General features: G+C 29.7%; 1 protein-coding gene across 1 annotated transcript in view; it reads left to right on the top strand.

Annotated features, from left to right (window-relative positions):
• Positions 1 to 24,806, top strand: part of LOC136987368 (protein PRRC2C-like) — a 131,379-nt gene that overhangs the window by 80,745 nt on the left and 25,828 nt on the right. The window contains 9 exon segments of the mRNA XM_067285100.1: positions 4,610 to 4,741; positions 5,898 to 6,129; positions 6,533 to 6,697; positions 8,373 to 8,529; positions 11,955 to 12,093; positions 12,235 to 12,353; positions 13,640 to 13,866; positions 13,869 to 13,963; positions 13,965 to 15,754. Of these exon segments, the coding sequence (XP_067141201.1) occupies positions 4,610 to 4,741; positions 5,898 to 6,129; positions 6,533 to 6,697; positions 8,373 to 8,529; positions 11,955 to 12,093; positions 12,235 to 12,353; positions 13,640 to 13,866; positions 13,869 to 13,963; positions 13,965 to 15,754 (3,056 nt within the window).

Genomic DNA, 24,806 nt, shown 5'->3' with positions numbered 1-24,806 from the left:
AGCCAAACTGATTTATGTACAGGCCTCCGAGTCGCTCACTTTTCTCACTTGTACTCACTTTTCTGAAGTAGCCTCACTTTTCTCACTTTTCAGGTCATTTTCTCACTTTTCTCACTTTTTTGGTCATTTTCACGTGCTTAATTAAGATGTGGGACAAACCAAAAATAATTTTAAAACCAAACGAATTGCCGAATTATCGGACTATCGGAATAGAATTTTTTAGAAGAAAATACACAGCCCTGAGCAGACTCAAAATTGCAACTGCCCGCTCAGTGTCGTAAGGTTATAGGAAACAACAATTTATTTAACGTATTTAAAAAAATCTTTTATGCACTTAAAAAATCCCTCTCATTACAAATTCAGAAGCCAATGTTGAGTAAAGTTATGTACTCATGCCATATTTTCATTATTCGCCAAAATCTACCTTATCCGAATTGCATTTCCTTCTACAGAGTTTAAAAATAAGTATTCTAAGCATCCCTGCGGTTTTGGCTGTTTTCTAAGAAAATCACTAAAGTCCTTTTGCAGGGGAAAGCACATTACGCAGAGGGATTAATCTCTCAAGCTGACAACACTGCTGCCGCTTTTAAATTCAAAATATATAATTATTAAAATTAACACGAGATAGTAGCGTAACCTCCTACCACTAAAAAAGATTTCGTTTCTGACCATTTAGTTATTCTGGTTATAGCCCAATAATTTGGCAGATTATTTGGTTTTAATTAACAATCGGGTTATGGAGTTGTCGTTTACAAAAATATTTTTTTACTTGATTTATCTTTAAATAATTTCATAAACTTGAGTTTAATAAAATTACTTTAATGATTTCATAGCATATTGTTAACGTTAAATCACATCTACATCTTCCCATAAATGTATGTTTAAATTGACTACAAGTATAATTATTCCATATAGTAAGTGTTATTTTCATAAAATGTGTGATTACTTTGCTTGTGAAATATCCATTTTTTAATCTTCTCTTATGCCGATTATAATTGTGCATTAATTGAGAAACTAAAAAAGTAAACGAAAATGTAAATTCATATTTACATATAAAATTTACCAAATAAATTAGCCTAAAATATTCGAAGTGTTGTTAAAAGTACAACATGTAATTGCTTGTGAGAAAGATTTTCATATGCTTCCCTCCCAACGTTGCAACGATGTTGGTTTTTATTCATCTGCAGGAAAAAGTTCCTTTTTATTTATGAAACCATTAATAAAATATTATTTTACTTATATTTTTTGGAGTACTGTATATTTATTTCAGATTTATTATTTTATCTTGAAATCAATATTTACACATCTCGAAGCATTAAAAAATAAACAGTTTCTGATAATGATAAATATCCGAGAATAGCCAAATTAGTGAAATCAGCATCGAAAATCCCGTTCCCATGAAAGAGAGGATCAATTTTATGCCGGGCACTTTCTCTTGATAGAGAATCAGTGTTGGAAAGAATGCTTAATTCACTTTCGATTGTTAAGGAGGGACTGAACATGTATGACCAAAGCCCACACCTTGTACCTATTACAAAGGATGACTGAAATTAGCTTCCTCGGTGCATAGAAATTATCAAGAACGATTGGAAAATGAAAAGAAGTTAAAAGAATAAGAGAAGCGGAAAAAAGAGCACAGAAATGTTTTGAAGAACAACAAAAGAAAGCTGTTCGTAACATGAAGATTATGGAACTGCAACTGAGTTTAAACCAGAAAAATATAGAAGAAAATGAAATACATGTGACAGTCCAAATTTTGTTAGAAGCAGCAAACAAAAAAACTGGAGAAGGCTATTAACAGCAAGAACATGAATGAAGTACAAGCAGCACGTGTGATGCTTATTAGTGTTAAGTGTTCAAAAGCAAGAGGAAGCGAAAAAGAAGGAAGCTGATAACATGCAGAATAATCTTAATAAAAGAACATCATCTTTCATGACTGATTATTTACAGAAGCCAAAGACTTTTCAAGTATTCATGTTTTACTTGAAATACAGAAGCCACTGGTTATCGGGAGACAGAAAAAAAAAACGCGATATAACCGAGTAATAAAAATTCTGGGCATTTACTGAACAGATTATACATGCTATGGAATCGCTATTCTTTCATCAGCAAGTGTTTCTGATATAAAATAAGCTTAGTTTTTCAATCCTGAATTTTATTCGTAGGTTATATCGAATTAATTGACGTTTACGTAAACATCGAAACCATGAACGCCCATTTAGCATTAGGCCGCGACTCCACTAGCCGTAAAAACCCCTCACCGTAAAAGCTTTTAATCACGACTTTTGGACATCAAAGCTTTTTGGTTTTACGACCTGCTCAGGCGTAAAATATCATGGTCACGTGATTAAAAGCTTTTACGGTGAGGGTTTTACGGCCCTTTTACGGCTAGTGGAGTCGCGGCCTTACTGTTTCTTTAACAATGACATTGAAAGACAAATACTGTCGATATAAAAGCAAAACATCAATTGCGATTTTATTATACAGTACTATATAAATCGCTTATTAGAAATTCGTGTAGTTTATATTTTTCAATAAAAATTATAAATGCTGTAATTGAAAATTTAAAAAAATAAATATTGAATATATAATAGAACATCAAAACTTATAAAATTTGAGTAAAACTTCTCTAAAAAGCAAAATAAAGTTACTACTGTATAAAAATTTTAAAGTTTTCATTCAGAATTAGAGAGATCTTTTCCTTACACATTGAAATTTCACACTTTTATGTGAATTGACGCAATGCTGTTTATTCACATAAAGGTATGAAATTTCGAATTCACAGAAACTTGTAAATGAGGAGACTGTACTTAAAACTAATAAATAAACAACTTTTATATCAAAAGGAAACAAATGACAATCCATCTATCCACCTGTTCTGCATATTTAGCTCTTTCTGGTATTTGGTTGCAAATAGAAATTCAGTGGCAATTGGTAATTTAAAATTAATTGACTCAAATGCTTTTAAAATTTGGGGGACCAAAAAAACGCGATATAACGAGTGGCTACTATATTACAGTATATACAGAAATTTTTAAAATGTGCTTAACCATAACAGAATAAAAAGAAAATAACAATTTTTACCGCTATTTTGCTGAGTTTTCCTTCTGTGTTTTCACTTTGTTTTGTCACTATTGCACTCACTTTTTATTCACTTTTTTCTGTATTTCAACTCACTTTTCTCACTTTTTCAAAGGGGAAATAGCACTCTTAGGCCTGTATGTACTATAAATGTAAATGCCAGTATAAAAAAAATAATTTTGTGTAATTCGAAAAGCCGCCACAGTACACCCTGTAAAAATAAATAAAAGATAAAATATTTTATGTGTTACACTAAGAAGCACAAATAAGTTCATTTTTAATTTTAGTTTGACTATAAAAGTTATTTTTATTATTTTGTTTGAATTTTTGAAAATATTTTTGAAAGTTAATTACTTTTAAAAGTGCATGGCTTAATAAAAAAAATACAAACTGATAAGTACTGATCAGCTTATTTTTAATTTATAGTTTTGTACAAGTGTTGTCACTTCTAATCAATACCGTTTTTGGTTGATGTTACCCTAGGTATCGAAGGTGGCGGCTCATCTCCGATTCCAGCAATCAGAAGACAGGGAACAATGGGGACGCATGTTCTAACCTAACCTATTCTAATAAATTACCATAATTATTAGAATGGGTTGGGTTGGGTTAGGTGTTTTTTTTTTTTAACTCTTTCCGCCCAGTGGGCACTAAGAGGGCCTCTTATAGCAAGCCCATTATGGGTTCGGCCAGGCCCACAATGGGGCGGCAGGGTGGTGAGGGACGGGGACCGACATATCCGGACGAACCACCCTTCGAAAAATTCCTGGGGATTTTTCGACCCGTCCGGATTCGATCCCGGGTCCCCCAGGGCGGCAGGCTGCTAACCTTGACCGCTCGGCCATCCGGCCGCTCGGTTAGGTTAGGTTAGAACATGCATCCCCATTGTTCCCTGTCTTCTGATTGCTGGAATCGGAGACAAAGCCACCACCTTTGATACCTAGGATAACATTAACCCCGTTTTTTATAATTAAGTAGACTATGTTGAATAAATATTGTTCATCTAATTGATTGCCTTTTAATTTTATTTTAACCATTAATATACTTGAATAATAATTCTAAATCAGTTCAGCCTAGGACAAACTAGTTTGGCCGGTAACATATATACATACATTTTATTTTATTTTTTACTTTATTTATAAAGTATACAAAATGGTAAGTTTACTGAGTTTTTATAAAATAACTATATATTTGTCTTACACTCAAACCTGTTTTGTGGGGTCTTTTTTTGTGTAATTTTTTGTGTGCGGTATATGAATTTCAATCAAATTGGTGTACCGCACAAAACAAATCGCACAAAAACAGGTTTGAGTGTATATAATAATGAATATTATAAGACAAGAATTCTTTAATGTTAAAATATTGATACATTAATTTGTCCTACTTTGAAAAAAAGATATAGCTGATTACATAATATACACAAAATATATCATGGTGCTAAAACTTGTCTGGTAGTTAATTACTATTTAGTTTACTGTTTATAAATTTAGCCATTTATAGAAAGTAATGCAGTGTAAACTTTTTTATTTAGTTAAAAGATGCTACTGATTCTGAAGAAAATGATAGAGCACAGTATTCTGGTGATAACAGGGAAGAAAAAACTTCAACGCGTGATAACAGAGAACGAAATGATAGAGACCGTCCTCAGAGTGGTGGTTATCAGGTAATGTGGTAATAATTTTCTTGCATTGTTAAAAGAATTTTTATATGATTAGATTAATAAATATTTTTTAATACATATTTATTAATTTAGATTCTTTATTGTATGTCACACATAAATAGAAAAAGATGAGTTTGTTTAAACAAATTCTGCTTTATTTTAATGCACAATTTTCTTTAAAAGTATGCATTAAAATTTTTGTAATCTGTATTATTTACAATGGTAATGAATTTAGAAGTAAACATTGTAGAGATTGTAATTTTTTAATTTGTCTGTGCTTGTACACATGCACACACCAAAAAATAAGTAAATAAGTCATAATTTTCACTCAAAGCTTTATCTAAATTTCTTATGAAATTGTTTGTTACTGAAATAGTTTTTATTAATACAATTATTATGAAATTTAGATAAATATTGATAATAGCTTTTAATATATTTGTTTCTGAATGAAATAAATTGAATTTTTCTCTGCTTTAAAAATAAATAAAATATCAGAAATTTATCTCAATGGATTTTTCACTGTCAAATAGATCAAGTTTAGATTTAATTAAGCTCTGTCAATTGTTACTACTATAATTTGAAATTTTGTGAAGTTTAGAAATTTAAAAAGCAAGGACAATTTCTACAGTGTAGTTTATGAAAAAAACTATTTGCTTCATTGAACCATTTTTTAATAATTTTATAAAGGAGTTATCAAATAAGCATGGAATTTACATGCATTTTTCTTTGAGCTTACTGCATTGATATAACATTTTTGTGATTGTGTAAAAATGTCAATAGTAGTAAACATTGAGGAATTATCAAGGAGATATTAAAATTATTGAACCTTTGATTGCAAGATAAATTAACTAGTATACTTTTTGAAGGAGATAAGAATTAATTCTTTTTTCATAATGTGGAATCACAAATTTGATTAATTTTAGTCTGATATTGTTTCAGTTCTGTGATATTGCATTCTTTGAATTGGAGTTTTCATAACTGCTTCAACTTAGATCCTTTTGAAAAGTTTATATATTAATACTATTATTCTTATTATTCATTTGATTAGTTAGTTCTTTGTAATAGTATCTTTGTTTCAATAGCAATTGGTCAGAAAAAAAAATATTTCAATTGCCTACAAATGTTAAAATTAATTTTATTAAAATATAATTTTCTATAGGGTTTCAGCTTTTCAAGACAATTTCAAAAAAATGTTCCACCACGATTTCAGAAACAAGCTGAGTTGTTAAGGCAACAGCATCAGCAACAGCCATCTTCACCGCCACAGTTTATGAGACAGCAACAATCTTCAGGACCACCCCCACCTATTCCATTAGGAGTTGGATATGGTCCACATTGGGGAAATATGCCGCCGCCGCCCCCTCCACCACCATATATGAATCAACTTACAGGTAAAAAGAAACTAGTTTTTTAAATTGTAGTTGCTATTTTTTTAAAAGGTATTTTAATATGAATGGGAAGATCTGTACACATGCATTCATGGTATTAGAGAGATGCTATTTAGGAGGTCACTGTATGAAAGTTTCACTGTTTATTCCAAATATACACAACATAAGTATATATCTACAAATACTTATAACTCTACTCTAGGTTGTAACTACGGGTAGTGACCTGTATAGATCTTTAGGAACAATATTCTATTAGAACAAAGAGAGACTATATTTTCTCTATTTGAAAAATTATCTGATAAATGAGTGCCAATTTTTAAAACAAAAATGAATAGCTGAAAAAATTTGTAAATTTAAAATGTAGTAAAATTGAAAATACAGATTTGTAAATGTTTGTTTTTAATAGGAATGGCTGTTCCTCCTAAGCCATTATCTAGTGGAAGATCGGATAGTCAAGGTTCTGGTACAGATAGTTATGATAGTGACAGGAGAACACCTGATCAAAGTTTGCAATATGAACGAGATACTCATTATTGGGGAAGAGAAAGAAGACAAACAGGTGGTTTGCCGGGTAAATAATTTATATAAATATTTATTGTGCATTGGCGAAAGTAGAATATAAATAAAAACTTACACTTTACCTTTCCATAGACTTAAATTTATCTAACTGATATCAATAAATGATTTATTGAAATAATTTTTTTATAATCAAAAATATAATGATCATTAAATTAAGCTATAAATCCTGAGTTTCTAAAATAATTTAATTTTTGAAACCAGGTTTGTTATTTTATGAGTGAGATTAAATACATTCATTACAAAAGTACAGTTGATATAAATTAATTGTATTTTGAAATCATAAAAATTTAATTAATTACAGTAGAGACTGGTTTGAAATTTGAAATGATTTGGGGAAATTAGAATATGTAGTATTGTACAAGACTAGAACATAACACAAAGATGAAACACTGTATAACTGGAAATGATTACACTTGTCATTGTTGGATTGTGAAACTATGTCATACACATAACATTATGTTAGATTTTGAATAAATTAATTTTCTTTCAAATGCAGTAATTACATTACAGTATTTATTGCTTGTGAAACTTTAATTGAACAGTGCTTGATGTATCCAGAACACAAACAAAGGCATTTCTGGATTATCTGAAATTTTGTTTACCTGAAAGACTGCTGGTTCCATCAGGTATGGATAAACAACATTCCACTGTACTGTACATTTAATACAATATTATTATTTTTCCTCTCAGAATTGCCTGATATTTTATAATTTACAGGATTTTCCAATATTTTGGTCATTATTAATGGAAAAGATGATCTTTGTCTATTAAAAAAAATTAGTTTGAATTTAATCTGAACATCTCATTTGTAAAGTTAAAAAATTAACAAATAACATTTTTGTTAATATTTACTTGAAATCTTAATTAATTTAAGCCCTTTAATTATTGATTTTGTTTGAGTCCAGCAGTTAGAACATTATTTTGTGGCTGTTCTAATTGTTAATATTATTGCTGTTTTTAATATCTAAAGATTAACAAAGTTTGTATTGTATTATAAAATACTAAGTGTGTTTTAGAAATGTCAAAACTCAATTGAAAATCTTAACTAGATGTGCAGATATACATTAAATGTTACTTTTTTCTAGTTGGTTAATGTACAGAAATTATAAACCATTTGCATGTCAGTAAGTAAAACATTATTGGCTGTTAATTGTAATATAGTTTAACATTATGATGAATTCATTAAGTGTATAAAACAGGTCTTAAAGACAATGATTTAGAATGTGTTTTGATCCCAAATAAGATTATAAATAAACTCATATTTTTTGATGTCATATCATTTATGTATTAATATGAGGTTTTATATATATTTTGTCTTAAATTTTTTTTTGATTGAACATATATTAATCTGTTTTATAAAGTCTGTCATATATATACTATATGAAAATTTATGCAAAAAATTAGCAAATTCTGCAATATCTACAAAAAAAAATTTTGATAGTATTATAGTTACACAAGTGACAATGAATTAAGATAAATTAATTTTAATAATTGAAATATTTATAATTATTACAGTTTGGTTTACACTTACTTTTATGTTAACTGTAATTTAACTGCTAAAGTATCCAAATATACTAAGAAGCTCATCTTAATATATTTGGATACTTTAGCAGTTAAATTATACACAGTGATAGCTTGTATATATACATGTATATAATATCTTTCAGTTCCTTATGATGGATGGAGATCTGTTGCTCCTGCTGGTTATTACGATAAGAATGTAGAATTCAGTCGAAATTGTGATCAGCGAGCAGATTTTAAGCGTAGTTTGGGTAAAGAGGATTCGCAGTTTCTGGATTCCAATTCACAAGAATGTGAAAGAAGGTAATTTTTTTTTCTGATTTTGAATAACTTATAAAGAATCCTTCAGCAGTGTTTTTGAGTCAGAATTTTATTTTTTTTTTTTTACATAAATCTCACTTATTTAATAATAATCTCTCATCCAAAAATAAGCATATTTATTAATTTGGCTTACAGATTAAGAAACAGAGATATAGACCAAACATACACAAAAAGCATTGTATTTTTTGTACAAGACGACAATTGAAAAGCAAAACTTTAATTGCTAAATTACATTAAACCAAAAACATGAAAAGTACTAATAATTGTCATAAATCTCTTGTAATAATTTCTTTATTTCTAATGTATGTGATGGTATTCTTACTATTTCTCACAATTTACAATACACCTTACACTTGTATACAAACATGTTTAAAATATACATGTAATATGTTTAAGATTAAGATTATAATTTTATTAAGGCAGAGTTTGTAGTTTAAATTTGTGTACAGTCAACATAATTTTAAAATGTTTTAATATAATTCAAGGTTTGTTTTTATTTAATTTATTGTAAATTATTATTATATTATTCATTAAAGAATTGCATAAATATGACTCATGTAGATAACTTGAATAAAATATTTAGTAAAATGTATAATTAAGATCTGTATATGTGTAATGCAATTATGTTTAGACATTCTAAATAATGATAATTTTTATTTTATTTCAAATCTGATTTTATGGTACATGTCAAATATATCTTCTTAAGCTTTTAAGTTTCCGGTACCCAAGATGAAAATTAACATCCAACAAACGTTTTCGATTCTCCTCCGAGATCTTCGTCAGGTTCTTTGACAGTTTTGTTTTTATGGTACATGATTTTAATAACTGTTCCTGTTTAAGTATTTTTAAAAATAAGTTTCAGAATTTTATTAAAATTCAAGAGGAATATTTTGTGTGGAACAGTTTATTATTATTATTTTACAGTTTTGTCTGTTCAATTTTACTGTAGTTTTTATCAAACATTTGATTTAAAAGTTTTCTTTTTTAAAAATTAATTCTTTTAGAATATTTTCCAATTTTCAAGGACAGAAATGTTAAAAGATTGAATTTTGAATGGTTGATTATTATATAATGGGGAAAACATTTATAAGATTTGGTTCCTTCAAATGAAGCATAGATACATGCATTCATTGCAAGTATGTGATTTATTGTATGTTAAGGATTTAGATACAGTGCATTCAATTCATTCAGTGGTACAGCCCCCCTTCCATTTACACAGTGTTGCCTTACTCTCCTTCAATGTCATCAATGTTGCCACTACAGTCTGCTTCATTTCAAGGAACCAATTAAAATAAATTTCATAGGAAATAATGACTGGACAATTCCTTTATTTTTAATGAATTTCAATAATTTCAATGTCATGTTTAAATTCCGTGTGACTCTTTGTTGCTGTTTTATTATTTAATTCAAAATTAGAATAGAAATAATTACTAGAATTTGCAATAATTTTTGGACAATTGTAAAATGTTAAAAATTGTTTAATTGAAACTTCATTTAGAAATAAATTTTTTCACATACAGTATTTAAAAGTGTATTTGAAATTGGATAACAGATTTTTTTAATATGCTGTATGGATAATAAAGTTAAAAAATATACAGTAGAATCTCATTTTAACAGAACAGCAGATTTCTTGGAATAACCTTTTTTTTCTAGGTTCCACCAAATCAATGTAATTTTACCTCCTTTTAGCAGATATGTTACTTGGAGTAACTGATTTTTTCCTTCCCAAATCTATTGTAAACTGCAGGTTTTTTCAATGTTTAGTTAATATTTGGGTTATTTGTTTTCTGGAAATTTGTAGTGTTTGATGATGATCTTGTTACATTTAGGATAGGTACAATTGAAGAATTGTACGAAGAGAGTCAGCTGGCTGATATGATTGAGGAGGAGTCACCTAGTGAACACACCTCAATCGCCAGTCCAAGTGTAGTGCTGAAATTTAGCGAGACCATCGAGTATTTCCAGTCATGAAAACCTTCATGATGAGTTTCAGCATAAATAAACAGGTTGTACTGTGCATGACATTGCTAATATTAAGTGGTGTTGTATTCAATAGATATAAAAGTGGCATCAAAAGAAACCAAGATGGATGAGGTTTTTAAACAAATTGTAAAGTCAAGCAAAGCACTAATGAGCATATGTAATTTGCCTGTTTATGCTACAGTATGACACGTTTTCATCAGGAATAATATACAATCATATACAGCATAATATACATGCATGTTACAAACACATGTTTCTATAGGATAAAGAATAGAGATCTCAAGAGACTGAATAATTTCAAGTACTGGTATTTCTTATATATAGGGATTAAAAACTGAATTGTTTTTGAATAACCAGTAATTTCTAGGGTGTGCAAGAAATTTGTTGTTCACAGTATAATGGATTCTCAGAACAACAGATTATTTTTGGTGGCCTGAGTGATCCATTAAAATGAGATTCTTCTGTATTGTTTTCAAGTAAAATCATAAATGATTAAAAATCTGATTCAGTTTAAAATGTTTCTTTATAAATAATAGTGGTAAATTATTTAAGTAAATAAAATAAGTTAAAATTGAAGTAGTTTTTTTAAAGTGTAGCTTTATCAATCTTATTTGGTGCCTTAATCAGTAAGAGATTGTTGACAAATTTCTAATGGGGTGGTGTTTGGCATGGAGCTGTACTGTTTATCTTGATTACCTATATTTGGAAGGAATGTAAAAGAAAATGAAGAACATCAGCCTATAAAAAGATGGAGGATATACAAAAAAATAGAGCAGAGTTAAAAGTACTGACAGTTTTGACTTAAGAAGATGGTGTTACTTAGAGAAGCCTGTATATTGTATCCAGAATCTGTACATAACTTGTAATTTTAATGTGGTTTGATTTGGTGAGATTTTACTGTAGTACAAAACTAGAACATTTTCAGTTTGAAAACATACAAAAAGTATCTTTCTAATGGAACTGGATATGTTACCATGATTATCCAGAATTAGTTATTAATAAAGTTGTGGTTTCTTTAAACATCATTCATTTTTTAATGTTAATAATTTTAAATTTAAATAGTGGTGCTTTTCTGATGGAATGGTTGATTATCAATTAATAGGCTTAACAATTAGCAATCAATCAGTACATCATTATTAATTTTTATATAACTGTTTCCAATCTTGAAAACTTGGCTTGCACATGAATAAAACTCAATGTTTTTTTATGATTAAGAACTTTTATGTACTTAGTTTTCACTACTGCATACAGATATTGAATATAAGTTGGAATCATTGTTCTTATTATTTTAGGTTTGTCAGAAATAAAAAGTTTATTTGAATTTTTTTTTTTTTTTTGGTTGAAAAAATATAATAGCAATACAGAATGTTTTTACTGTTACTGTTTACGTCTTTATTAATATTATTTTGATATCTTTTCCTTAGAAATAGAGATGGGGAAAACCAAGATTATAATTGCAATGAAGATAGAGAAGTTATATATGATGATAGAATGGAGACCAGAGAAGTAATTAAAGATACAGACTCTTGGACTAGCTCTAGAGATTATGAAGACAGAATGCCAGTATGTTTATAAATGAATATTAGCAAATATTTATCAATTTAAAATGCTCTTAAATAATATGAACACATTAACTGTTCATTAAACCCTTAAGAATAATTATAAAGGAATTTTATAATTAATAAACGTTTGCATGTTTTGCAGGATCCATTTGATGAACCAAGTGATATTCATAGCTGTCATGAAAAATGGGATAGAGAGAGGCCACAAAGACCAGATAGTAGAGATAGTCGTCATAGTAGGGAATCTGCACGTGAAGAAAGGTGTGTTGTTTCAGTATAAATTATGATTTTTTTTTTTTTACTACTAAATGATGCAACTAGTTAGCAACACAATTCCTAACATTTTTAAGTTACTTTATTTTATTTTATTTTTTTTTTAAGCTGTAGAAAAACTAGTGTGTCAGTTTAAATGAATTCTAATGAAAATAAATCGTATTTTTAATGTTCATAGATATTTGGATTTGTACAGTACATACACAAGTATAAATACATAGGCATTTCTTGTTTTGTTTCAACTTTTATTAATATATACTTTAACACACATTTGATTTAAAAAAGTTCAACAATAGTGCATGGATCTTCTTCTCAATTAGTCCCTTAAATCAAAGATATACCATATTTAAATTAAACTTTTTTTTATAGTCTGAGGGAAATTTATTCTGTATAAAAGTTGGAAAAACTTTCATGTAAATATGAATTTATCATCATATAGTGAGTTGTTTTTATTTAAAAGTTCTATATAACTTGTAATAGTAAAGCCCAAACTATGGACCAGGACAAATCCAGCCCTCAACACACATTAATGTAGTAAACTAGTCTTCAAACGCATTTGACACATCATTTATAAATGATAAAATTTTGCCTACTTTTAGTATACTGGTTTGTTCAAATAATAAATGCATCTACTGTTATATAACTGCATATTGTCTTTGTGGTTACTATTTGAGAGTAGATATCATTTCTTTTGTACATACCCATTCATTGGTCACTGTTTGTAAAATAACTTTAAATACTTATTTATACATTTATATAAATTTGATTTTTAAACTAAATGATAGATAAAATGGCAACTCTATTTTAACTTTACAGCAAGTTTTACTTTATATATCAGTAATAAGAAAGTAATTAAAAATTTGCCTACTGTACATTATGCATTTTATATATTTCATTATTTACTAAAATTTGTTAAATAAATACAGTACCTACTTATCTACCATAGTTTTTCCTAAGTTTTTTGAAATTGCTGAATACTAGATGTGGCTACTATTCAAAATCAGTTATTTGAATAAAACCAGTATATTGAATGTACAAAATACCTACTACAAGTTATATGCAATTTGCCCAATCTTTTTGATTGACTTACCAATCAAAAAGTTTGTGCACCAGTGTTGTAATACATTAGTAATTGTTGTTGCTGTAGAGACAAATTTGATGTAGTCATTAATCAAAATAAGGGTGATATAAATAAATTATACCAAGGATACTTGACTTATTTAATGTGTGTGCATTATTTTTTATAAAATTCTTAAATTCTGTTTTTCTTTCAGGATTACTGTTGAAAGACAAGAAAGTCAAAGTTCACTTTCTGACAAAGAATCAAAGATTTCAATCAGAGATGAAAAATTTAAAGATAAATCTGGTTCGGTTGAATGGGGTGATACACCATATCCTGCTGAACCAAAGAGACATCATGACTGGCATCATCATCATCATCATCCAGCTCATCATCATCATCCACCACCAATAACCCAAAAACAATTAGAAAGTGTAGGACCAACAAAAAGAATTTTACTCCATTAAGAAGAGCAGCAGCAAATACTTCTAATACATCAAATTCAGTTGATAAGAAGAATGATTCAAAGAGAGTGTACTCCAGATTTGGGAACAAAGAAAGCTGAAACAGATATTCCAAAAGACAAAGAAGAATCTGAGGAAAAATTGTCCAAAAATGTTCCAGAATCAGCAAAGTTAGAAAAAGAAAAATCTGAAAAAAGTTTGGACGATAAATGTAAATTGACTGTTCAAAAGAATGATTCTTCAGATTCTATTGAAAAATTAAACACAGAAACAAAGATGGTTCATTCTTCTGAGAAATCTGAAAAGGAGAAAGATTTTAAGAATGATGTTCCGGATAAGGGAGAAAATGTTCAAAGTAAAAAAAGAGATGATCATAGCTTAAGAGAGAAACGCCAAAGTGGTAGGGACCGTATAATGGGTCCACGATCACGAGGAGGTGGAAGAAGTGAATCCTCTAGGGGTCGTGGAAGAAATAGTGGATATGCAACTGGAGGTTTTGGAGGTAGGAGTAGAGAATATCGGCGTTCGCGTGTAGATAGAGGTCCAAGGTTTGATCGGCAGAGAGATCATGAATGGGATAAAGAAAAGGATAAGCAAAAGGATAAATTGCCTTCAGATGAGAGTTCTGCTTCTGAAGTTGAAGAAGGGAAAACTGATGCACAGCATAAAGATGAAGATAGTGAATTATCTGTTGATGACAATAGTGTAAGTGTAACAGAAATGCAAGTAGATAAACTAAAAACACAAGAAAATAAATCAAAGAAAGAAGAGTCATCTTCTCATGCATTAAAAGATTTAGATACAGAGAAAAGTGAGAAAAAAGATGGAAATAAGAGAGAGACTTTCAGAAAACAAGAAATTAAAATAGACTCTGATAGAGTTAAAGAAGAAAAGGGAGGATTTTTCCCTAGAGGGGAACCTTCTCGACGAGGAAGAGGTGGTACAGTATCTATTCGTAATTCTAGAGGTGGTCCTAGATATGGTCCTAGCAGGTATGGTCCTCCTCCTTCAAGAGCTGCATTTGGAAGTGGTAAAGTGGTTAAAACAGATGATGTTTCTACAGAAGATCATATTAAAGAAGAAGAAGGTAAAGATACGAAATTAGAAGATATAAATAACAGTATTGGGAATAAATCGTCAAATAAATCAAAATCTGTTGAAAGAATTCCCCCAAGGCGAACTCGTGAAACGCTTCCCCCTAGGTTTCAAAAGAGGCAAGCCAAACGGTTTGAAAATGCTGAATCATCAAGAGGAAGATGTCATGGTGGTAGAGGTGGTAGTGGTTTTCCAGGATCAAACATAACTTTAACTAAAATTCAAGTTACAAAAGAAAATTTATCAGATGTGGCTAATGAAGAATGGGAAACAGCTTCAGAAAGTAGTGATGTAGCAGAAAGGAAAGAAAGAAAAGATTTAAAAGAAGATAATTCTCAAGATAAAAAGGAAGTGAAAGAGAACAGAAATTCTTATGTTAAGAAAAGTTTTTCAAATCAACGTCCAGTTAATGATTCTTCTAATCGTCGTTCAGGATATGATTCCAGGCGGGGGCGTATTACAGGAGAAAATAGGCAGAGAGATGCTTTTGGAAGAGAGACTCGCAGAGAATCTGGTCGAGGACGATCTATAAACAGTGAAAAACGTTCGTTTGGTGGAAATACGGCTTCTGTTGCAGAAAACAGTACAAGATATAACAGTGCTGGAAATCAAGGCAATAAAAATTTAAGGAATAGTGGAAGAACAAATCAGACTCAATCAAGAAACACTATTGCACAGAAAAATGAAAATTCTACAACAGTGTTTAGATTGGATGAAATTAGAAGAGATCCTAGGAATATACAAGCTGCTTTAACAGATCTTGCTAATAGGTAAGTTTTAGATTATTCAATAGGATTAAATATATCATTGCAATTAGGCTATAATTAATTTTTATAATATTACACACATTTAACTATACTGTTGGATAAAAAGCATAATCATCGGCATCAGGTGTAAATTAGTATGATGAAGAGAGAAATTTAGTGTTTGTGAGATATTTGATTTAATTTGACATAAAGACAAGTAAAATGACAATAATTAAATAATTTTATACTTCAGTTTGTATTGTGAAACCACAGAACAATGAAAAATTTTAGTACTTTAAAAGGATCTCTGTCCTTTATATTAAGACTAGCAGGTAAGCTCATACTGGCAAATTTAGTTTTATCAACAGTAATACTGGGCAAAATAATAAGAATAAACATTAAGATTATTAGATCATTTCATACTTATAATTGTTATACAAATCAAATACCATAGTATAACAAACATGAAAATGAAAACCATATAGAGAGTTTGGCCATTTTAGCCTACTATTATTGCATTTATCACGATACTCGAATGGTATGAAATGGCAAAATTTCATTGGTTAAATAGACACCAATTGAAAATATGATACCTTAAATTTTTTCAGATATAACAATTTCATAATTTTTTTATAATGTTAACTTTAAGAAACTACTATTCACAGCTGAATATCAAACAGTAATCTACCAACGAGTCAAATTTTGCAGAAAATAGACCAAATATTTAAACATGGCTTCCTTGAAAACACCTTGAAACACATTTTGTGCTTGCTGGTAATTTTGTTTTGTGCAATTTTCATATTGGAATGCCATTATACTGCCGGTCCAATAGAAAGAAGGGACTGTTTCGGAAGAGAGTTGAAGTAATTCGACCAAAAGTAGTTGTTAACTTTTTCCCAGAAGAGAGTATAGTCAGCTACTACTTAATACTGGTATACTACAGTAGAGCATCGATTATCTGACCCCCAATTAACCGACCACGTTCTAGTCGGCAAATTCAAATGTCCGCTAGTGATGTGGATCTACAATATTTGGTTATGTCTTGGCTACTTTAATATTATTTTTGTTAAATTTTTGCATGTTTTAGCTGGCAGCACTGGCTCGACCATGAAAGGGAGGCTAGTATTTAAACCAGGCCTAATACACTATACTAATAATGTATTTTTTCATACTTTTCGGTTATCCGACTTTTCAGTTATCCGACCAACCCTAGTCCCCAATTGAGTCGGATAATCGATGCTCTACTGTATTAATATTTGAAAAGTGATGCATGGTAGACAGGTTGTGATGGCCCTGCATGCAATCAAAGTTGCTAACTTTAACATTTGAAAAACATATGATTTGTTTAAATAAAAAATCCTGTAAAAAAATGTTATAATAATTCCTGTTATGTAATGATAGTGTTTATAAACTACATGGAAAGTATATTCTTGTAAATATCACATTTATAGAAAAATTATTAGAATTAGTTTGGTTTATTTGGTTATGGCAATGCACAATGCGACATGTGAATAATCTACCAAGGGGATTCATCCTGGGAAGACTCTTAAGCTTAGTTCACATTGAGTGTGATTCGCTGGCGAAAGCAAAAAACAGACTGAATAACACGTCAGACATGACATTGTTTTCGGTGAATTTTATCATTTCACAAACCGCTTTGAAGTTTACCTTCAAGCTTTTTCACTAGTGAAAAAATTTCGCCACCAATTGTATTCCCGCTAGTTGTCATGTGGTTCTTGTTGTTTTCAAGATGGCTACAGAAATTTTCTCATGCAATAGAGTAAATGTTGTAATTATGGATTTTTAATATTTCTCTTACCTAACATTGTTTTCTTTTTGATGTATCTCTTTTTCTCGATAAATAAACAAACGTGGTTAATGACGGAATATTGGAAGTGGCCATTTTGTTTTTCAAGATGACGTTTTCTCTCGCTTGCAAATGATTGGCTCCTTAAAATTTGCAATCGCTTTCACTTTTGGTTGTATGGGCCAATTTCACTAAGCGAATAAAACTCTCTTTTTACTTTTATCATTTGCTTTTGCTATTTGCTCAGTGTGAACTAAGCTTTGTGGGAAGCTGTCTCTATTTAGGTGTTAGTAATGTGAAGAAAACCTGGAAAACTCCACGTTGATAGCCTGTTAGCAATCCCAAACCTACAACCAACTACTGGTGTTATGTGGTTTTATCCATTTGGCTACTGGGAGGGCACTTATTACAATTAGGAAAGTATCATTCAGAAGTGAAGAAACCCAAGTTGTACTATGTGGAAAATTAAATACTTAAAAAGGCTTTTTACAGGGTAACATTTGGTTCCATACAGGCAAGTACTGTGCACTAACTGTCATGCTAATAATATACTACATCTAATTCATGCTCTATTATTATTGCAGTAATTAAGTGAATATAATATACAGTCAAACCTGTTTTTATGCGGTGGATAGGGTCCGCATAAAAAAAAATCTCACAAAACTTCACGAGTGGCTATAAAATATAGTTTTCGCAACACAATTAAAAATATATTTTTTTTATGCGGTCAATAGGGACCACATAAAAAAGTCTCACATAGAAAATAACTCAAAACCGTACGAAATAGAATTTATTGACAACAGATGTCAGCACTTGACTGCATCGTCTTGTCTATCGTCTGTTTTACATATTTTTGTCCAGGTGGTGTTTTGTTGACTTAAAAAATAAATTATTTCATTTTTCGCATATTCATGCAATAATATTACTATAATAAGTTCATTTATGCTATAATAAGTTTATTTAGCTATAATAAGTCAACGTGAGACATGACAAATCGCACGAGACTAGTCGCCAACTATACCGCACAAAAAAAGACCGCATAAAAACGGGTTCGACTGTGTATATATTTTAAAATTATATCCATTTTAAGAATTATTTTTAGTTTATTATTTTCTTAAATTTTTTTCTAGTAGATGGCACTAATTGTAAACCCAGCAAATTGAATGTAGATGTAAATTAATTGATGTGTAGAAATCGAATCAATATTTTGGGGTGATATTTATGACATTATCTAAATTAGAAGGGTGTGAACATAAATATTGTGTTTCATAGCAATCGGTTGAAAGTCCTAGGAGTGCATAGCAAACAAACAAAAGAAAAATCCTCATTTATGTATATAGATTTAGGTTCTGTATTTAAATGATAAAATAGTAAAAATCAAATGAATATTGATCTATTAATTTGTTTTAAAATTGATCTTTGTAAAATTTTCAAACTTTCACATTTTATTTCTGTTCAATTTTTTTACACATTCTTTTAAGAATGTGTTTGAAAATGCATTTGTAAAGTAATGTAAAAATAACTGAATGGGAAATTTTTTAGTACATCAAAATTTCATAATTAAAATATTGTCTTTGGTCAATTATCAAACTAGAAGTACACGGAGGTGGTAAGTAAAGGAAAACAAAATGGAAAATAGGGGAGGATGGATAATTAAAGAACTTTTTTTTATATAATTAAAATAACCTCGTAATAACGTTTGTTTGTTGTTGGATGCTGAAGGATATGTATTTCGACTACAGTTAACAAAAAACTCAAACCTTTAATCTTTTCTTCCTTTTTACGATATTATTGAAATGTCAAATACCCTATCTTGCCCCATAGGTGGGTAAAACTTGGTATGTTTTGAGGCAATAATTATTCAAACTAGCAATGAAACAACATTTAGGTTTGTTGTACTATAAAAATTTCTGTAATCTATTTTTCTTGAAGACATAGGGCACAAAAATGGTGAACCTCCACATCTTCTAGCTTATGAGCAATGTGTTCACTCCTGTTGGTGACACATTACATAGCATATCCTACTTATTCTTGAATCAGAAAAAATACTCTCAATAAAGCCAATTACTCCTTTTTTCGTATTTTGTCTATTTGCAAGTTGTCTACTTTTCTGTTCAAGTCTTCTCCCCTTCATTAGGATGGGGTACTAAATGAGAGAACTGCTGAAGTAACTTTACTACTATTTTATCCCATTTTTAAAGTTTTTTCAATATAAAAATATAAATTTTACTAGACAAAGTTTTTAAATTTAAAAATTATATATATTTAGTATTTCACTGAAGAATTCATTGAAAAGAAAACTTTGCAATATGAAAGTCTGGCTGTATTTTGTTTTTTCCCCCCTCATGCCTGTTCTACAAACAGGCCTGAGTGCAAGATTTGCGGATTCGTTGCTTGTGTTCTTATCCAAAAAATGGCTTCAGTACATGCATGAATATATTTAAATTTTTGTAGTTGTTTTCTTGAATTTGAATTTTGTATTCCTGAAGATATTAATACCTTTCTCTTTCGTGTAAATTGCTTCACTTTTTGTACATGCTAATTAATTTTGTGCTTCGTTACATTATCGATGAGACTATGTTTTGTCTCTAAAATCACACTGCTGTCAACAACAGCACACCTTAGAGGTATGAAGGAGTACATGTCAGGAGTTGCAATTTGGCACAGAGTATTTGGTGCCTAAATCATGCACATATAAAATAAACCAGACTTGTATGTAGTCAGGAGACTGAGAACGCAGTCAAAAGAAAATACAAAATGCTGAGACTGTTTCTACAAACAGGCACGAGTGCAAGATTTTCAGATTTGTTGATCATGTTCTTATCCCAAAAATGGCTTCACTGTTTTACTTGTTGTATCTTATAATTATAGTTAGAAGAAAAAATTTGAAAATACAGTAGAGCATCGATTATCTGAAACAATTCGGAATTGGGGTTGTTTGGATAACTGATCACGTACAAAAAAATATATATTAACCTATCCCATGTTGAAATTTTTCTCCGTTGTGTGTCGCTTCACATTGAAATTTTGTCAATTTTAAGCCTAGCGAAAAGTTTTTAAAAATAATAATCCATGGTTATTATATGGTTAAAAATTATTTCTTTAATTTGCAAAAACAAAATAAATATATCGAAAAATATAAAAACAAAAGAGAATTATATTTAGGAAGTTAATCTAGTATCAAAAACATTCCAATTCAGCAAGACAAACGTTCCAACATGCAGTTTTCAGAAACACACCACACAAAACAAGCAAAGCTCACCACTCACGATGGGGAAAAAAGCGTCATTGAAATACTGGTGCAACCTTAAGTACTTTCTCATGGTTGTGCCAGTATTGCCAGCTAAAATATGCACACCAACAAAAATAATATTGGAGTAGCCCAAGCCAAATATTGCAGTGTCACAGCACTAGCGGAAATTTGAATTTGCCGACTGGAATGCTTACGGTTAACTGATGTTTCAGTTTATTGGTATTTGGATAATCAATACTCTACTGTACTTCTGTTTTTCTTATTTAAATTTTAATTATATATTATAATAAAAATGTAGAATGTAGTAAATAAATGTTTAAAAAATTTATTTAGTATGACAGCTTACTGCTACTTTTATCAAATGGTGTTCACCACTAATTTTCTCTCACTTCATTTTTTTTTTTTGGAGTATTGCTTTTGTTAGATAAACAGAAGTCACATAACTCAACAGTACATCCTGGGCCATTAATTTGTAACAGGACAATAACCCCTGGATAAAAACCCCCATGTTGAATTCCTCAAGACAATATCACCTCTATACAAATAAAAGCTACTCCTGAAACTTTTAGTTTCTCTGAAATTTATTTAACACAACAAAATGCTGACACAATTATTAAATAATATTTATAATTGATAGTTTCCGTTACCTGTTTCTGTGAATTTGCTAAGCTTAAATTTTGGCTATTTTAGTGAAATAAATCACACAAGAAACTGTAATTGATATAGGCTTCACTGCTCTATTTGGAGATGTATTTCGGGTTTTGATGATCCCTCTTCATTCCTTATTTATTTTAATAAGATCTGTAAAATGATAATAGTAAGTTATAACACACTCACACTGGTTTACAGAAATTATTTAGAAAAAATTTTTACTTAAATTATTTGATTGTTAAATACAGATTATCCAGTTAATTGCCAATTTTAATATCAATCTGTATTTAACAATCGAATAATTTAAGTAAAAAGGTTTTGTAAATAATTTCTGTAAACCCGTGTGTGTGCGTGTTATAACTTACTACTGTTATTTTACAAATCTTATTAAAATGAATAAGGACTGAAGAGGGATCATCAAAATCGAAATGCATCTCCAAATACAGCAATGAAGCCTATATCAATTACAGTTTCTTGTGGCTAATATGAGATGGAAGCATAACTGCCTACCCCTCTAGTCAAATTTAATTCATTTCTAATATGTAATTATAGCCTTTACATAGCCCAAGAATTTGGCATATCGTTCGGCGTGTTTATTATATAATGGGCCACGGTTGTTGATGTTTATATGTAATATGCCTGAACACAAGTTTGGAAAAATGTGTGATCACAAGCGACACTAAGATGCTAGCTGAAAGAGTGCTAAACACGGACTGATGGAGCAGGTGCACATCCAGGACTTCCCCTCTACTGGCCATTCGTTATGCAAAATGTCACTCGTTAAGTGACTCATTTTTTCACAATTTATTTTACACATTATGCAAAACACTCGTTGTACGAGGTGCTCGTTAAGCGAGGTTCCACTGTATAATGGCAGCATGAACTATACATGGTTCACAAAAATTATTGCAAAAATGCAAAGAATCCTTCGCTCATGCATACAGGATGATCTGTATTCTTGACCCAGTGAAAAATGAATAAAAACCTTGTCTTATGCATAAGTAAATACAGTAATTTGTTTTCTCTGAAACATGTACATTAACTATCAATTAGTCATTTATAGTTGAAATATTGTAATTCTTGATAAAAGTTGCATTTTAATATTATTATATACATATTATTAATTAAAGAGAGAGGGTGTTTGCTGTCCTATGTAGAAAGTCCATAATGCTGCGATCATAGTAGCTGCAAACAATGGTAAAAATCTGTGTTTAAATCAGTATATTTCTTTCTTAGAACTAGTGACAGATGACCAACCAGAATTTCATTGGTTAAACTTGTGTAATGCTTGTTTTCTTTGAAGAAATTTAATGAATTTACAAATGTGGGGTGGAAATTTCCAACATTGGACTGAAAAAGTCTGTGCAATCCTTATTTGTTTTTTGGTAATTTATCTTTAGATCGTTGGATACATATTCCACATCTTGATGGCATAAGTTCGTTTTCACTGTCTGACAACATTTAATTATATATTGTGCTTTGATGTTTACTTGGATGCTACATCTACGGGGCATGAAGAAAGCTTCAACTTACTTGAATTGTAAACTCCGTGACTGATTTACATACTCTTGATAAATACATATATTTGCCAAAGTGATTTGTATTGGTTTTTGTAGTTTATAAAACAACTATAAGGTATTTTTTAACAGGTTTCATTTTAGATTTTTTATTCTTTGTTGTTTTGAATCTGTTGTGAATCAGATAAAGGAATAAGTAGGACAGTTCTAAACTGTTTAGATGTTTTGCCTAAAGATTTGCAAGTCCTAAAATGTTCATTGACAGTGCATTAAGTATTACATTAACTGGCTATCACCAAACTCTCAAAATTAAAAAAAAAAATTTAATAATATTTATCTATTGATGTTTTTCTGTGGAGAAAAAAGTTTTTATTGAATCAAGATTGCAAGATTGTAAGTTTGGATGATTAGCATATATTTAATTTAATCTACTGATATTTAAAATTGGGTTTATTCTCTGGAGTTTTTATACAGGGATTTAATATCTGAGGGTTAATTGTTTGGAGGGAATTTTTACATGGGGGTTATTGTCCTAGAACCCCATTAATTATGGGCTTTCCTATGTGTCTAAAACACTATTGACTGCTACATTGTTAGATTTATCCTATGTATTAAATATTAAAAGTGGACTTTATTTAGTGTCTGATATCATTGACACTTTCATTCTTTTAGAAGCCTTAGCTTTAGAGTTAAATTTAAGTAAACTTTAGTGAAAGTTTGCACAGAATAGAAGGATCAGCTATTGAAAAGTACTTTACACAATTCAAGCGAGTGCATGCTATCTGTGGCCATTCAGCAAACAAGTCTGGTAATAATTTTTAAAATGCCTTGTCCAGATTAAGAAATGTCAATCTATGGTGAATATGTGCATGTAAAAATACTTTTATGGTAAAATCAAATGTGAAAAAAAAATTATCTTAAACTAAGAAAGGAATTGAGCTGTATAAATATGACTTACTGTATTTGAATTAAAACATTATGGTTTAAATATTGTTATTGAATGTTATTTGTATTATTAAACTTGACTGACAGGCTTGGTTTAGTTGTAAAACATACTTAGTTTGAATGATGCAAGAATTACAATGTAGAGTATAGTTACATTAAATAAATTCATACAGCATTGTTTTTTTATTTAATATAATTATGTGTCGTTCTTTTATTTTAATTTTTAATGTTATGTTGATACCCGATCCTTATAAATTAAGTTTGCATTTATTATTTATACTTGTGTAATTCTCGAAATAAATCAAGTATGCTTGTGTTACACACTGTAGAAATTTTTGTACCTAGATACTGGAGATAATTTGAATAGTGTTTCTCAATCAGTAGAGAGTGGATTCCGGGGATCCACCTTGCAATCTCCAAACTACCAAATATGTTGTTGGGACAGAATTTTAAAAAATGTATTGTGGAATAAAACAATTTTGTAATACAGTATTTACCTTTTGTTAAAAATACCCATTTAAGGTTAAAAAGTATAAAATCATTAAAATATGGTAAATAGTTGCATAAATTTCAACTATACAATTAAGAAAAACTTAATGAACAAAATCTATTTAGCTGATGTTTTCATAAAGTAGTACAGTGATATCTCAGTAAAGAGTTTGTTTAGTAAATGACATTTAGAATATCAGAATTTTGAAAATTTTATTTTATTTTATAAACCTGAGGCAGGTTTATAAAATAAACCAAAAATGTTTGTTTACTGAATAAATCCTTTCCTGGAAAAATGTGAATTTATAAGTTATTGGTTCCAGCTTTATTATTGGAATATGCAAGATTACATAAAAATGTATTAAATTTCTGATAGTTATTTAATATTTTCGGATGAGATACAACAACAGTATT

Source organism: Centruroides vittatus, unplaced genomic scaffold (assembly GCF_030686945.1).
Source record: "Centruroides vittatus isolate TY-2023 unplaced genomic scaffold, ASM3068694v2 scaffold_1519, whole genome shotgun sequence".
In the NCBI taxonomy this organism is placed as follows: domain Eukaryota; kingdom Metazoa; phylum Arthropoda; class Arachnida; order Scorpiones; family Buthidae; genus Centruroides; species Centruroides vittatus.
The sequence above is the reverse complement of the archived record's forward strand: the minus strand, read 5'-3'. Positions and strand labels throughout refer to the sequence as shown.